Below are 16,320 nucleotides of genomic sequence, written 5' to 3' on the forward strand. Positions count from 1 at the left end.
CTCGGGCAGTCCAAAGCACCGAGGGGGAGCCAATGAAAAGAGAAGGAAAGAGAATCCACCCAGGAAAGCGGGAGCCAGGCAGCGGCCTTCCTTCCACTCCCACGGCCCCGCTCCCGTCTGGCTTTGGAGCCACGGGCGGGCCGCCCCCCAGCCACGCTGCACCCCCACGCCGCCCCCCCAGCCACGCCGCCCCCCCCAGCCATGCCGCCCCCAGCCACGCCGCCCCCCGCCACGCCGCCCCCCAGCCACGCCGCCCCCATCCACAACCGCCCCCCAGCCACGCCGCCCCCCAGCCATGCCGCCCCCCCAGCCACGCCGCCCCCCCCAGCCATGCCGCCCCCCCAGCCACGCCGCCCCCTGGCCACGCCGCCCCCCAGCCACGCCGCCCCCCAGCCACGCCGCCCCCCGCCACGCCGCCCCCCAGCCACGCCGCCCCCATCCACACCGCCCCCCAGCCACGCCGCCCCCCAGCCATGCCGCCCCCAGCCACACCGCCCCCCTGGCCACGCCGCCCCCCAGCCACGCCGCCCCCCCCAGCCACGCCGCCACCCAGCCACTCCACCCCCAACCACGCCGCCCCCCAGCCACGCCACCCCCCAACCACACCGCCCCCCAGCCACGCCACCCCCAACCACGCCGACCCCAGCCACGCCACCCCCAGCCACACCGCCCCCCCAGCCACGCCACCCCCCAGCCACACCGCCCCCCAGCCACGCCACCCCCAACCACGCCGCCCCCCAAGCCACACCACCCCCCAGCCATGCCGCCCCCCTAACCACGCCGCCCTCCCCCAGCCACGCCGCCCTTCCCCCAGGGCCCGGGACGGCTGGGCAGCGGTGGACAGCGCGGGTCTCGCTCCAGCGGGCGCGGCGGGCGCCGTCTCCCCCGAGGTGATGAAGCTCTGGGCGTGAACGGAAGGCCCCGGGCCCACGGCCGCCCAGACACGCTTGCCCGCTGGCGTCCGGCACTTTGCACACGTGCCCCGTGAATTCCATTTCCCCTCCCTCCATCCCTCCCTCCCTCCCTCCCTCCCCTCCCTCCCTCCCTCCCTCCTTCCTGGGTTCAGCAGCCCCATCAGAAGCTGGGGCTCCCGGGGCCGTGTGCCCTGGGAGTGCGCGATGCCCGCAGTCCTCCCGGCGCGCGTGTCCCCCCGTGTCCACGTCCCCCTGGTCCACGTCCCCCGTGTCCACGTCCCCCTTGTCCACGTCCCCCTGGTCCATGTCCCCCTGGCCCACGCCCCCGTGTCCACGTCCCCCTGGCCCACGCGGAGTCCGGGGAGGGAACGGAACGGGGGCTGCAGGACGGAGCGTGCTCGGGGCCTGATCACCGATTCCCCTCAACTCCATGGCTTGCCGGGGACTGGAGAGGTAGGCGGGGCCCGGGGGGGGCTCCGTGGGGACTCCGGGCCCAGGCCCCTCCCCAGCTGGAGCTCCCAGCATGCACTGCTGCAGGGGTGGGGGGAGAGCCGGCCCCTCCGGCCCCACCCGCCCGTGGCCACGCCGCCCGCTGTCCCCCGAGCGCGGGAGTCGTGTGGTCTCCGTGAGCGTCCTGCCCGTCCACGCGGCGCGGGCGGGGGCCGTGACCAGGCCACGGGCGGAGGCGAGGGGCCGGGACAGCGTAGCCGCGGGGCTGCATGTGGTCAGCGTCGAGGGACGCCTGTCTAGAAGGAGCAGAGCAGGGGTGGGGCAGTGCCACCCTGGGCTGAGACCCAGAGCTGGGAGAACTGCTGGATCAGACCGCGCCTGAAGCCCCACACTGCCGCCACACTTTCCAGGAACATGGGCCCATGGAGCCCTGCTGTTATTAAAACAACCGGAGCTTTCGTTCTGTGCCTTGTGAGCCGGGCCCACAGGCCTCCATCCTGCTTCCCGAGTCGTGTGTGTGTGTGTGTGTGTGTGTGTGTGTGTTGTGTATTGTGGTATGCTGCATATGTGTGTCGTGTGTGGTGTATGTGTTGTCTGTGTGTTGGGTGTGTGTGTGTGTGTGTGTGTTGTATGTGTATGATGTGTGTGACAAGCTCCTGGGCCCTGTGTGCTTCGTTCTCTCTCTCTCTCTCCCTCTCTCTCCCTCTCTCCCCCCTCCCCCCCTCTCTCTCTTCCTCCGGCCGTCGCCCATCCCTGACCTTCGGGTAAACGCGGGGTGCTCCGCGGGCCGCGCTGGCCTTCACGCACACGCACCGGTGTGGGCACGCACACGTGCACGCAGGCGCACACGCGCGAGCACGGGGCAGGGCCGGGCCTTCGCCGCCGCGGCGAGGAGTATTTACGACTTGTAATAAATTGGGGTGCGGCTCATTAGGCTGCTCGCCCCCGCCCCTGGCCGGGCGGGGCCGCAGACGGGTGTGTGTGGTGTGAGTGTGTGTGTGTGTGTGAGTGTGAGTGTGAGTGTGTGTGAGTGTGTGTGAGAGTGTGTGTGAGTGTGAGTGTGAGTGTGAGTGTGTGTGAGTGTGAGTGTGAGTGTGTGTGTGAGTGTGAGTGTGTGTGTGAGTGTGTGTGAGTGTGTGTGAGTGTGTGTGTGAGTGGTGTGTGTGAGTGTGTGTGGTGTGTGAGTGTGTGTGTGTGAGTGTGAGTGTGAGTGTGTGTGAGTGTGTGTGTGAGTGTGTGTGTGAGTGTGAGTGTGAGTGTGTGTGAGTGTGAGTGTGAGTGTGTGTGAGTGTGTGTGTGAGTGTGTGTGTGTGTGAGTGTGAGTGTGTGTGAGTGTGTGTGTGAGTGTGTGTGAGTGTGTGTGTGAGTGTGAGTGTGAGTGTGTGTGTGAGTGTGAGTGTGAGTGTGTGTGTGAGTGTGTGTGAGTGTGTGTGAGTGTGTGGTGTGAGTGTGTGTGTGTGTGAGTGTGTGTGTGAGTGTGTGTGTGAGTGTGTGTGTGTGTGAGTGTGAGTGTGTGTGAGTGTGAGTGTGAGTGTGTGTGAGTGTGTGTGTGTGTGTGAGTGTGTGTGTGTGAGTGTGAGTGTGTGTGAGTGTGTGTGTGAGTGTGTGTGAGTGTGTGTGTGAGTGTGAGTGTGTGTGTGTGTGTGTGTGTGGCTCCGTCCCTCGTCCCCCGTGGGCAGCGCCCGCCGCAGCGGTGACCTCACGGCCGGCCTGGGAGCCCCCCCCCCCGTCCTCCACACCAGATGAAAAGAAAACGCGGCCCCGACGCCAGGGAGGGCGATCGTCCTGGGCCTGGCGCTGGGCGTGCGCGGGGAGGCCTGAGGGCACCTGCAGGGGGGCGGGTGGGGGGGCGGGGGGGAGGCCTGAGGGCACCTGCAGGGGGGCGGGTGGGGGGGGCGGGGGGGAGGCCTGAGGGCACCTGCAGGGGGGGCCGGTGGGGGGGCCTGAGGGCACCTGCAGGGGGGCGGGGTTGGGGGGGCCTGAGGGCACCTGCAGGGGGGCGGGTGGGGGGGCCTGAGGGCACCTTCAGGGGGGCGGGGGGGGGGGGAGGGCACCTGCAGGGGGGCGGGGTGGGGGGGCGCGGGGAGGCCTGAGGGCACCTGCAGGGGGGTGGGTGGGGGGGCGCGGGGAGGCCTGAGGGCACCTGCAGGGGGCGGGGGCGGGCCGCTCCAGGCAGGACGCTGACAGCCGTGGACCGGCGGGGAGCGGGGCGGAGCGGGCCGGGGGTCCACTTACCTCCCCTTCCCCACGCCCCGGCCCCCCCGCCCGCCCCCCCGAATGGAGGCCGGCCCCATGAGCCCACGGGAGACGGGGCGCGACGAGAAGCCAGGAGGGCCCAGCTCCCAACTCCAGGCAGGCCGTGCTCGGAGGTCAGAGCCGAGGCTGGGAGTCACCGCTCGGGGGCTGGGCAGGTGGCCGGGGTGGGGAGGGGGAGGGGGAGGGGGTGGGGGAGGGGGCTGGGGCAGGTGCCGGGTGGGGTGTGGGGGTGTGGGGGGGGGAGGGGGGTCGGGGGAGGGGGCTGGGGCAGGTGGCTGGGGGTGTGGGGTGGGGGGGGAGGGGGGGAGGGGGAGGGAGGCCCCGCCCCCGCCCGCTGGGGCTAGGAGGGACAGTTCTGGGCGCTGGGAACCTGTCAGCCCCGTCGTGAGCAGTGCTGTTTTATTGGCCACATGACGCCCCCACCTGAAGCTCTTTGTACTGCGCTCATTTTATTAATGATGTCGTGACACGGCCCATCAACTCCTAATGAAAGCCAGGGCTGCCAAGCTCAGCGCGCCTTAACCCGGGAAAGCCAGGGGTTGGCAGGGCTGTGTCTGGGGGGGGGTGGTGTCTGCCTGGGCCACGCCTCCCTAGTCCTGGGGGGTCCCTGCGGGGTGGGGTGGCACCCGCGTCCTCCGCAGTGCTGGGCTGTGGACGGACTCCCTCCCTCCGGGAGAACCCCGTCCGTCCAGCCCCTCGCCGCCAGGGCCCCGCGCGCACTGGCTGGGGGGGGGGGGGGTGCCGGCTGCGCCCCACACTGAACGGGACGGGTACCCGACGAGCAGGCCCTGTGAAAGGCCGGCCTCACATCCCCGGTCCTCCTGGGGAAGGGGGCGGCGCCGGGGCTCGAACCGCTCACGGCTCGCACGTGCGGAGAGGCCAGGTGTCCGGGTCACCGGGCGACCCGCGGCTCTCCCCAGACCCTGCCGGGCCCCCCCAGCCACCGTGGGGAGCCCAGTCCTCCGCCGCACCCACCAGCAGCCAGGAAGGGGAGGCCGGCCGCGGGGCCGCGCGGGGGCTTGGTCAGCGCAGCTTTTGGGATCCAAGGCCCTGGAGCGGTGACGGAGGTCCGGTGCGGCCGTGTCGGTCGGTCGTCTCGCCCCTGGGCCGATGGTTCCTGGGCGGCGGGCCGCTCGCCCGTGTTGGGGGCTGGACGGCAAGCCCAGGTTCTCGCAGGCGGCCGCTCCGACAGAAGCCGCTCCCCGGCAGCGCGGTGGGATGCGGCGGATTTGCTTCGGCTAAGATGGCTCCAGAAGCATCCGCCGCCTCGGTGACGCCGGGGCAGAGACGGAATCACAACGCAGGAGGCAGGTTACACAGCTCGGCTCTGGGGATATGGCCTAGTGGCAAGAGAGCCTGCCTCCTATACATGAGGCCCTGGGTTCGATTCCCCAGCACCACATATATGGAAAACGGCCAGAAGTGGCACTGTGGCTCAAGTGGCAGAGTGCTAGCCTTGAGCAAAAAGAAGCCGGGGACAGTGCTCAGGCCCTGAGTCCAAGGCCCAGGACTGGCAAAAAAAAAAAAAAAGCTTGGCTCTCCCAACCCGGAGCTCTGTGGGCTCCATGCCATGGGGACAGGGGCGTGTGGCCCTCGGGGACGGGGCGGTTGTGGCCCCCGGGGACAGAGGCGGCGTGACCCTTGGCGGCTGACGGGCCCACGCCGGGCTTCCGTGGGGAGGGGGACCCGGTGGCAGGGACACGCCGGGCATTCCGTGTGGAGGGGACCCGGTGGCAGGGACGCGCCGGGCTTCCGTGGGGAGGGGACCCGGTGGCAGGGACGCGCCGGGCTTCCGTGGGGAGGGGACCCGGTGGCAGGGACGCGCCGGGCTTCCGTGGGGAGGGGACCCGGTGGCAGGGACGCGCCGGGCTTCCGTTGGGGAGGGGACCCGGTGGCAGGGACGCGCCGGGCTTCCGTGGGGAGGGGACCCGGTGGCAGGGACGCGCCGGGCTTCCGTGGGGAGGGGACCTGGTGGCAGGGACGCGCCGGGCCCTGGAGTCCCGCGTCCGCGACACTGACCAACGCCTCCGTGACACTCACATCCGCGCAGGAGACAGGGAGGACGAAGGCAAACCCGGTCAGCGTGCGCGGTGATGCCACGGAGAAAACAGGGTGCAGCCGGGGGGGGGTGGAGGGGGGCCCCGAGACGGGGAGGGAGGAGCGAGCACGGCGCTGGCCGGCGCTGGCTGTCAGGTGGGGGCGGGGCGGCGGTGCTGACGGCGACCGTGGCGGCGGGGATGGAGGTGAGGTTGGCGGCACCGCCATGGGCCGCCTGTCGGCCCCGCACCCCGCCGGCTCCTCGGATTTCCCTCCCCGCGGCAGGAAACGCGAGCTGGGGCCCTCGGGCCGCCTGGCCGTCGGCGGAAGATGGATGTCGCGCGGGGAGGGCAGCTGCGGGGAGCAGCGGGGAGCAGCGGGGGGCAGCGGGGGCAGCGGGGGGCAGTGGGGAGCAGCGGAGGGCAGCGGGGGGCAGCGGGGGGCAGCGGGGGCAGCGGGGGGCAGGCGGGGGGCAGCGGGGGGGCAGTGGGGAGCAGCGGAGGGCAGCGGGGGGCAGCGGGAGGGGCCACAGGGCCACCCCCCCACCCCAGCCCTCCATGCCAGCCAGGGCCACGCCTCACAGCCAGGGCCACCCCCTCCCCAGCCAGGGCCACCCCCCTCCCAGCCAGGGCCACGCCTCCCCAGCAGGGCCACCCCTCCCCAGCCAGGGCCACCCCCCTCCCCAGCCAGGGCCACCTCCCCCCACCCCAGCCAGGGCCACCTCCCCCACCCCAGCCCTCCACGCCAGCCAGGGCCACCCCTCCCAGCCAGGGCCACCCCCACCCAAGCAGGGCCACCCCTCCCCAGCCAGGGGCCACCCCCCTCCCCAGCCAGGGCCACCTCCCCCCACCCCAGCCAGGGCCACCCCCCCACCCCAGCCCTCCACGCCAGCCAGGGCCACCCCTCTACCCTCAGATCAGCGTCTGGGACGCAGGTTCCCGCCGGTGCGCCCGGTGGGAGGGGCAGAGGGCGCGGCTGGGCTCTGGGTTTGCGTGGCCGGCGGTGGCCCGGGCCGTGACGCGTGGCCCCCCTGCCCCCCTGGCTGGCACCGCTGCCCTCTGGGGCTCCTTCCAAGCTGGAGGCTCTGGGAACGCAGGAAGTCCCGATTAGCTGTGCAGCCTCGGAAGCTGGCGGCGGGCGGGGGGGGGTGGGGGAATCCGGAAGGGCCGGCGCGGCTGGGGCGTGGGACGGGGCGGAGACCCCGGCGGGAGGAGCGGGAAGTGTCTGTGCGGGGGCCGGCCACCTCCAGGACGCGGCGGGCGTCCGGGGGGCCCGGCCTGCCGTGACCGCCTCGCATCCCACGCCGCCCGGAGCGGCAGAGCCCGCGCCGGCCCTCGAACCCGCGACCGGGGCGGCGCCGCCCACGGTGGGCACACGGTGGGCGAGTGCGCGCCCTTCCTGCCGTTGAAGCCCTGCCCGCACGACCCCCGTCTTCCCCAGCAGGGCCGTGGGGGTCACGCTTGGCGATCGCCCCAGCGAGGGGCCGCTGCGGCCGGGCGGGGCCGGGGCACCCGGGGGACCCGAGATCCACGGGGGCCGACGCTCCCCACGCCCCGCCTCCCATCAGCCCAGACGGCGGCTGTGGGCTAGCCCCGGGCGAGCGCTTTCCCTTCCCGGGGACGTGCCCCGGAGGTGGACGTCCCCACGCCTGATCCCTCCGGGCCCCGGGTTCAAGTCCTCGCTGCCCACGAGGGACACCTCAGCCCCCCGGGGCTCGTGGCCCAAGGCGGCAGGTGAACGCGGCTCCTGGCTTCCCGCTGACAACACAAAAACAGCCGTGCAACGTGGCGCCCGGGCGGACACGTCCTCCCCACGCGAGCGCCGCGGGCCCCCACCTGAGGCTCCGAGAGCCCCCGGGCCTGGGGGGGGGCGCTTGGCTTCTGGTGAGAGAGCAACCAGGGTGGGGTCTTCCTCCGATCCTGCCCCCCCCAGCCCCCCCACCCCGCCCCACCCCGGCTGCCCTTCCTCCCCCCCCCCCCCGCCGCTGTGTCCCCCCAGGGCAGAGCCTATGGCCCCAGCAGCCCGTCACCCCCAGTGTGGTCAGCTGAGCGCTGGGGCGCTCACTAGGCAGTGATGGAGCTGGAACCCGAGCCCCAGCGCCCCAATGCCTCGTCCCAAACACAGGCTCCTGGAAACGAGGCCCAGGCAACCGGCTAGGACAAGAAGTTAGGGCTCTGGGCCTGCGGAGCCGGCTCCAGGCCCTGCTCCAGCCCCCCCCCCCGACCCATGGCTCCAGGCCCTGCTCCCAGCCCCCCATGGCTCCAGGCCCTGCTCCAGCCCCCCATGGCTCCAGGCCCCTGCTCCAGCACCCCCCCCCCGACCCATGGCTCCAGGTTCTGCTCCAGCCCCCCCATGCTCCAGGCTCTGCTCCAGCCCCCCCTCCATGGCTCCAGGCTCTGCCCCAGCCCCCCCCACCCATGGGCTCCAGGCTCTGCCCCAGCCCCCCCCCCCATGGCTCCAGGCTCTGCCCCAGCCCCCCCCCCATGGCTCCAGGTTCTGCTCCAGCCCCCCCCATGGCTCCAGGCTCTGCTCAGCCCCCCCACCCATGGCTCCAGGCTCTGCTCCAGCCCCCCCCCCATGGCTCAGGCTCTGCTCCAGCCCCCCCCCCACCCATGGCTCCAGGCTCTGCTCCAGCCCCCCCCCATGGCTCCAGGCCCTGCTCCAGCCCCCCCCATGGCTCCAGGCTCTGCTCCAGCCCCCCCCCCACGGCCCCCCAGGCTCTGCTCCAGCCCCCCCCCCCACGGCCCCCAGGCCCTCCCTCTACTGGTAAAGGCGTGCATCCCTTTCGCCTGTGGAAAAACCTCATAAAAAACCAGCCCGAGCAAATGGCGCACTGGTTTCCAGTTACGATCCGGTCAGGGTGGAATTTCCCCCGGCCCAGGCGTGCTGGACGGAGAGCTGAGCTCTCTGGGGCTGTGTGGCTCCCGTGTCCCCCCAGCCTCGTCCTGTGTCTACCCCGTGGACCCCGCGTCCCCCCAACCCAGTCCCGTGTCCGCCCAGCAGGTCCCTCATCCCCCCAGCTTGACCCTGCGTCCCCCCAGCCTCATCCTTGTCCCCCCCAGACTCACCCTGTGTCCCCCCGTTGGACCCTCGTGTCCCCCCAACCCAGTCCTGTGTCTGCCCAATGGCTCCTTTGTCCCTCCAGCTTGGTCCTGTGTCCCCCCAGTGGACCCTGCGTCCCCCCAGCCCGGGTCCCGTGTCCGCCCAGCAGGTCCCTCATCCCCCAGCTTGGTCCTGTGTCCCCCCATTGGACCCCGCGTCCCACCCACAACCCAGTCCTGTGTCTGCCCAATGGCTCCTTTGTCCCCCCAGCTTGGGTCCTGTGTCCGCCCAGTGGACCCTGCGTCCCCCCAGCCCGGTCCCGTGTCCGCCCAGCAGGTCCCTCATCCCCCAGCTTGGTCCTGTGTCCCCCAGTGGACCCTGCATCCCCCCAGCCCGGTCCCGTGTCCGCCCAGCGGGTCCTCAGTTCAAGACCTCAGAGGAGAGAGGGGTGCTGAGCGAGAGGAGGAAGGGGAGGAGCACGACAGGGACAAGAACTCAGGAGCGGCGATGTCGGACGGCAGGACGTCCCAGCCGCCCTCGCTCTGCCTCTGGCTGGAGGGCTGCAAGGAGAAGGAGGTGCGGTGGTGATGGTGGTGATGGTGGTGGTGGTGGTGATGGCAGTGGTGGTGATGGTGGTGGTGGTGGTGATGGTGGTGATGGTGGTGGTGATGGTGGTGGTGGTGATGGCAGTGGTGGTGATGGTGGTGGTGGTGGTGGTGATGGTGGTGGTGGTGGTGGTGATGGTGGTGGTGATGGTGGTGATGGTGGTGGTGATGGTGGTGGTGGTGATGGCAGTGGTGGTGATGTGGTGGTGGTGGTGGTGATGGTGGTGGTGATGGTGGTGATGGTGGTGGTGATGGTGGTGGTGGTGGTGGTGTGGTGGTGACGGTGGTAGTGATGGTGGTGGTGGTGGTGGTGATGGTGGTGATGATTGTGATGGTGGTGGTGATGGTGGTGGTGATGGTGGTAGTGATGGTGGAGATGATGGTGGTGATGGTGGTGATGGTGGTGGTGGTGATGGTGGTGGTGGTGGGAGGTTGGCCACAGGAAAAATTGAAATTAAGTGAGGCAGAAAGGGCTGGGAGTGTGGCTGGCTTCCAGAGCACCTGCCTAGGAAACCAGAGACCACAAGTTCAAACCCTAGTTCCACCAATAAATAAGAGAAGAAAGAAATGTCCACTCTTCCCAGAGAAACCCACTGCCCAGATTGTTAAGGATTGTCCCCGAGATTTTGAGACTTGAGGCCCTCAGCTCCACATCGAGGTGACCCGGCCTGGCTGGTGGGAGGGGCGTGGGGGTGGGGCAGCACCCCCCGGCTTCCCCAGCCCACAGGGACGGCCTGGGCCTGGAGCCAGCTGCAGTGCCCACTGCCCTTCCACGGAGGCTGAGCGGGGGGGCTCTGGTCCCCAATCCACGGAGGCTGAGCGGGGGGGCTCTGGTCCCAATCCACGGAGGCTGAACGGGGGGGTGTGGTCCCACTTTGTCCCACAAAGGGAGGATCGTCCCCTGGGACACAGCCTCCAGAAGCCCACACCCCGCTGCAGGGCGCCCGACGCAGGGTGTCTCTGCTGAGCTTGTTTTCTTTCTTCCGAGCTTTGTCCTCCGTGTGAGCCGCCCTTGGTCCCCTTCCCCTCGGGACGTGGGCCGGTGAGCCGAGGCGGCGGGGCAGCCTTTGCCGGGAGGTGAGGATTCCCCAGGGCGCAGATGGAGGCCCAGTGCCCCAGGTGCCCGAGAGAGATTCACCACGGAGATTCACCACCGCCTCTGGGGTGTCCCGCGTCCCCCACCCCCCATCCCCCCACACCACGCCCGCCCTTCGCGCTCATTTCCAGCCCTCCCCGGGGACACCTCAGAGCCCTCTGGGGCTTGCTCATCGGGGTCCCGGACGAACGAGGGGCTGCGGGCGCCACAGCACCCCACACCGGATAACAGTGCGCTGCCCTGTGCGGCGACCACACAGCCCCCCGGGTCCCGGGGGGGGTGGGGGGCCGCTCCTCACGCCAGCCCCGCCCCGCGCCCAGCGCGACCACACGGGCCCGCGTGCAACCCGAGACGCCCACGAGAAACCTTTCCAAACAAGGCCCCGCGCTCTGCCCGTGGTCACGCTCCGTCCACGCTCGGCGCCCGATGGACGGGGCCCCCGGGACCCCGGGCCGGGCCAAGGCTTTGAGGGGCTCCGCGGAGCAGCTGGAGGGGTGGGGCCGCCCCTCAGCCTCAGGAGCCCTGCTGCCTGCAGGACACAGGAAGGGGCCCCCGTGTGGCCATGTGGTCCTCCCTCCCCCGGGCCTCTGCCTCCCCCCCGCACGGCCAGGGGGCTGGGCCTCGGGTCCCGAGGGCCCCTGGGCTGTGCCCATCACCACGGATCTCCGAGGGCTGCTCAAGTGGCACGGCCCGCAGCCGCGCCCCGGCCCCGTCCATCCCCGGGTGTCGCCCCGCGCTGCGTGGACGGCAGCACCGGCGCCCACGGGAGGGCGGCTCTCCTGCCACCCACGGACAGAGCGCAAGGACGGGCGGGGGCCGAGACTCAGCTGGGTGGCTGGAGGGAGCTAGTGCCAGAACATTCTAGCACAGCACCAGGCCGGGCTGTGGGGAGCAGGCCGTGGGGCCCTCGCCCGTCCCGTGTGCTTTATTTCTGCCTCGCAAGGATGAGGCGAGAGGCTCCCAGAGGTCAAGCAAGTGCTGAAGGTCACACAGCGCTCCATGGGCGGCCGGGGCCCGGCCACCGCCACCGCCACCGCCACCGCCACCGCCACCGGCTCCTCAGCGCCCACGGCTCCTCCACCCCCCGATCCACAGCCACAGGCCTGGGCAGAGAACAGGGAGTCCGCTCCTGCCGCGCTCGCCGCAGGGCACCAGCTGAGAGGAAGGGTGGAGCCGCAGGAGAGGGCACGGGGCCTGGAGACAGGGCGCTCGAGTCCCCACCCCTCCCCAGCGGCCCGCCCCCCCAGCCAGCCCGGCCAGCCCCGCCCCCCGTGTCCACCCACCTGTGCCAGCCCCGCCCCCAGGCCTACTAACCCCAGTGCCAGCCCCGCCCCTATACACACCCCACCACAATGCCAGCCCCGCCCCCCATACCCACCCACCCCAGTGCCAGCCCCCCACCTCCCATACCCGCCACCCCAGTGCCAGCCCGCCCCCCGTGCCCACCCACCCCAGTGCCAGCCCCGCCCCCCGTGCCCACCCACCCCAGTGCCAGCCCCACCTCCCATACCCGCCACCCCCAGTGCCAGCCCCGCCCCCCGTGCCCACCCACCCCAGTGCCAGCCCCACCCCCTGTGCCCACCCACCCCAGTGCCAGCCCCACCCCCTGTGCCCACCCACCCCAGTGCCAGCCCACCTCCCATACCCGCCACCCCAGTGCCAGCCCCGCCCCCCGTGCCCACCCACCCCAGTGCCAGCCCCGCCCCCCGTGCCCACCCACCCCAGTGCCAGGCCCCACCTCCCATACCCGCCACCCCAGTGCCAGCCCCGCCCCCTGCCAGCCTCTGTCCAGTCCCCCCCCACTGTGCCCGCCCCGCCCCCTGCCAGCCCCTGTCCAGCCCCCCCCATGCCAGCCCCGCCCCCTGCAGGCGGGCCGGCGTGTCCCCTCTTGGCCTGGCCGGCACCTGCCTTTCTGCGTTCTCTGGCTCCAGCGCAGGCTGTCACTGTGTCGCCTTGGGCAGCGAGGGTGCCCTGGCCGCAGGGGCCGCGGCCCGCCTGGGCTGGGCTGGGCAGGGCCGGGCCGCTCCCTTTCCCTGGGCTTTGGCAGGGGATGACTAGATTTTCAAACTCTTCCTTGAGGAGAATGTGCTGAAGGAGACCATGCCGGAAGGGCCACCAGGCTCCGGTGCCCACGCCGTGGCCCTGGCCGGACGTCGGCGATGTGGAGTTTGCCTACAGCAGCCGAGTTCAGCAGGAGTGGGGGCGCAGGCGCGGGGCAGGGCGGAACCTCGGGGCGCAGGCGCTGGGCACGGGTGGGACCGAGCACACTGGGGAGGGGCAGGCGGAGGCGGGGGAGGGGGGAGGGGCAGGCGGAGGCGGGGGAGGGGGGAGGGGCCCACTCCACCCTGCGCATCTAGGATGCACGATGCCGCCATCGCCTTCGGCTCCCGTCTACAGATTCCGGCCTTTCCCCGGCTCTGGTAGAGATGGAAGTTGGGCCTGGCCCGGGTTCCCATGAATCCAGCGCCGCCAGGCACCTCTCCCTACCTGGATCACGGAACGCACCGGGCTTCGTGCCCCGCCTCTCCCTGCCCCAGGACGTTGGCACGTGCTGCGCTCCGGCCCGGAGCCCTCCCCTCGTACTGTCCTCGCTCTCCCCTCCACTCCCCGTCCTGCCTTCCGGCTCCAGGTCACACGCGCCCTCCACAGGCCGCGCCGGGGCCACGGGCCAGGCCCACAGGTGGCTCGTCTTTCACGCTCCAGGTCTCTCTTTCCTTTGCACAATGTGCCGGCCATCTGACAGGGCGAGCCGGCGGGCCCCATGCGCCACGCCATCCCCACGGCCCGCTCCAGGCCGCCGCGTGGTCCCCGCTGCCCGGGCGTGGCGTCGGGGCCGGGTGGGGGCGCGGGAGGGGCAGGACAGGCCTTCCGTTCCAATCCCGGCAGGTCGGTGCGCGCGCGTCGGGTGGGTGCGGTGAGCGAGGCACCCTGAGAGCGGCCGTGGACTCGGCGTGGGGACCGCGGCCTGCGGCACAGAGCAGAGGCCCCGGGACGCCCGGAGGGTCGGCTCCGTCCGCGTTTCCTTGGATCCCTGGGCCCTGGGTGGCCCCTGCCCCGACGCCATCCAGGGCTCTCTCTGCCCCGTGTGCTGCCTGCTCACCGGGCCGGGCGCGGCGCGGACTGGGCGGGGGCCCCTCCACCGAGGGCACCCGGCTTTCCCGTGGCTGCCCTTGCAAGCGGGGTCTGGGTCCCCAGCCACCGCGAAGCAGGGGCTTCCGTGGCCTGCTTGGGTCCGAGCCACCGGGTCAACTGGCGCAGCACAAGCCACTGGCCTGGAGGCCAGTGCTGGGCCAGGCAGAGGGGGCAGAGACCCCCAGCCCCTCCCCCGCCCCTGCCCAACTCCTCCCCAGCCCCTCCCCCAAGCCCCCTCCCGCAGCCCCTGCCCAGTCCCTCCCCCAGCCCCTCCCCAGCCCCCTCCGCAGCCCCTGCCCAGTCCCTCCCCAGCCCCTGCCCCAGCCCCTGCCCAGCCCCTGCCCAGTCCCTCCCCCAGCCCCTGCCCAGCCCCTGCCCCAGCCCCTGCCCAGTCCCTCCCCAGCCCCTGCCCCAGCCCCTGCCCCAGCCCCTGCCCAGTCCCTCTCCCAGCCCCTGCCCAGTCCCTCCCCAGCCCTCCCCAGCCCCCTCCCGCAGCCCCTGCCCAGTCCCTCCCCCAGCCCCCTCCCGCAGCCCCTGCCCAGTCCCTCCCCCAGCCCCTCCCCAGCCCCCTCCCGCAGCCCCTGCCCAGTCCCTCCCCCAGCCCCTGCCCCAGCCCCTGCCCAGTCCCTCCCCCAGCCCCTCCCCCCAGCCCCTGCCCCAGCCCCCTCCCGCAGCCCCATCCCCCAGCCCCTGCCCAGTCCCTCCCCCAGCCCCCTCCCCCAGCCTCTGCCAGTCCCTCCCCCAGCCCCCTCCCCCAGCCTCTGCCCAGTCCCTCCCCCCTCCCCCTCCCCCAGCCTCTGCCCAGTCCCTCCCCCAGCCCCCTCCCCCAGCCCCTGCCCAGTCCCTCCCCCAGCCCCCTCCCTCAGTCCTTCCCCCAGCCCCCTCCCTCAGCCCCTCCCCAGCCCCCTCCCTCAGCCCCTCCCTAAGCCCCTCCCCAAGCCCCTCCCTCAGCCCCTCCCTCAGGCCCCTCCCCCAGCCCCTCCCTCAGTCCCTCCCCCAGCGCCCTCCCTCAGCCCCTGCCCAGCCCCTCCCCCAGCGCCCTCCCTCCCCCCTCCCCCAGCCCCTCCCTCAGTCCCTCCCCCAGCCCCCTCCCTCAGCCCCTGCCCAGCCCCTCCCCCAGCGCCCTCCCTCCCCCCTCCCCCAGCCCCTCCCCCAGCCCCCTCCCCCAGCCCCACTGAGCCCACTTGTACACCCAGGGCCCCTGGGCTCTTTGCACACGTCGCCACCGTGCCTGGTGCCTGGCATCCCCCGCAGATGCGGTCCCACGAGCGTGGCGGCTCAGCACGGGCGTGTCCTGCTGCTCCCAAAGCCACGCAGGCGCTGTGCACAGCAGGCTGATTATCCCCGCCCTGTCCAGCACCGGGTGGCTGCGTGGGTTTGGCCTCACGGAGAAGGAGGCGCCCCCCCCCCCCACAGGGCCTCGCCGCCCACCACCATGCCCAGTCTGCTCTTCCTCACCCACCAGCTCATGTCGTAACGGGAGGAAATGCCAGCAGCCTGCCCCATCCCAGCCGCTCACCACCACCACCACCACCATCACCAACATTACCACCACCACCACCACCATCACCACTACCATCACCACATTACCACCACCATCATCACCACCACCACCACCAACACCATCATCACCACCACCACCACCACCACCATCACCACCACCACCACCACCATCACCACCACCACCACCACCATCACCACCATCACCACTACCACCATCATCACCACCACCACCACCACCATCACCACCACCACCATCACCATCACCACCAACACCATCACCATCACCACCAACACCATCATCACCACCACCACCACCACCACCACCACCATCACCGCCACCACCATCACCATCACCATTATTAGCATCACTGTCATCCCCACAACCACCATCACTGCCATGCAATCACCGTCATCACCATCACTGCCTTAACCACCCCACCCTCCCACGATCGTCCCTTCCTCCTGTGTGCAGCTCCCGTGCCCTGGGAACGGGGAGACCCCATTCTGTTTTTTATTGTTTTTGTTTTGTTTTTTTTCTTTTGGCCAGTCCTGGGCCTTGGACTCAGGGCCTGAACACTGTCCCTGGCTTCTTCACGCTCAAGGCTAGCACTCTGCCACTTGAGCCACAGCGCCACTTCTGGCCGTTTTCTGTATATGTGGTGCTGGGGAATTGAACCCAGGGCCTCATGTATACGAAGCAGGCACTCTTGCCACTAGGCCATATCCCCAGCCGGAGACCCCATTCTGTAAGGAAGCACACACAGCCTCCTCTCCAGAGCGGCCTGCCCCCCCCCCCCCCCCCCCGTGCAGAGGACCCACCGAGGCAGCAGCAGTCGGTAGGCGGGCGAGGCTGAGCTGGGCAGCACACACCGGAGCCTCGGGGGCCGGAGCCCCGTGCGTTTGGCTCAGGCTGAACGCCCTTTACCGCGGGTGGGAAGCATACCGATGGAGGCACTGAGCACAGGCTTTATTTATGTGAAATGAGAAGATTTCACAGTTAATTTAGCTCACTGGACCATTACGCCGGGTAATCCGAGGCAGCCCGTCCGTGTGGTGTCTCAAAGCGGGCCGGTGCGGTTGTTCCGATGGCGGAACACGAGGACAGAAGCGGCTAACTGGACTGTCTGTGGCTGTTCACTGGACGCGCTGCCCCAGCCCGCGTGGCAGGACAGCTTCAGGGGAGGCCACTCGCTCTCCTTGGCGGCTGGGCTTTGGGGGGCGTCCTCTGGCGCTGGTGCTGGGGGCGGCCGCGCCGGCTGCTCTCCCAGGCAGGCTGGAAGCTGCG

At 71.2% G+C, this 16,320-nt stretch overlaps 1 protein-coding gene across 1 annotated transcript in view; it reads right to left on the reverse strand.

The window, feature by feature from the left end:
* LOC125358376 (nascent polypeptide-associated complex subunit alpha, muscle-specific form-like) overlaps window positions 1-16,054 on the reverse strand; it is a 39,376-nt gene extending 23,322 nt beyond the window's left edge. Inside the window, 12 exon segments of the mRNA XM_048355461.1 lie at window positions 1,098-1,255; window positions 4,596-4,769; window positions 5,167-5,287; window positions 5,640-6,011; window positions 9,216-9,503; window positions 9,506-9,579; window positions 9,582-9,749; window positions 10,699-10,929; window positions 11,392-11,555; window positions 12,500-12,667; window positions 13,123-13,365; window positions 16,047-16,054. Coding sequence (XP_048211418.1) covers window positions 1,098-1,255; window positions 4,596-4,769; window positions 5,167-5,287; window positions 5,640-6,011; window positions 9,216-9,503; window positions 9,506-9,579; window positions 9,582-9,749; window positions 10,699-10,929; window positions 11,392-11,555; window positions 12,500-12,667; window positions 13,123-13,365; window positions 16,047-16,054 — 2,169 coding nt within the window.
* Between the last annotated feature and the right edge of the window lie 266 nt (window positions 16,055-16,320).

This window comes from Perognathus longimembris, chromosome 10 (genome assembly GCF_023159225.1).
Source record: "Perognathus longimembris pacificus isolate PPM17 chromosome 10, ASM2315922v1, whole genome shotgun sequence".
In the NCBI taxonomy this organism is placed as follows: domain Eukaryota; kingdom Metazoa; phylum Chordata; class Mammalia; order Rodentia; family Heteromyidae; genus Perognathus; species Perognathus longimembris.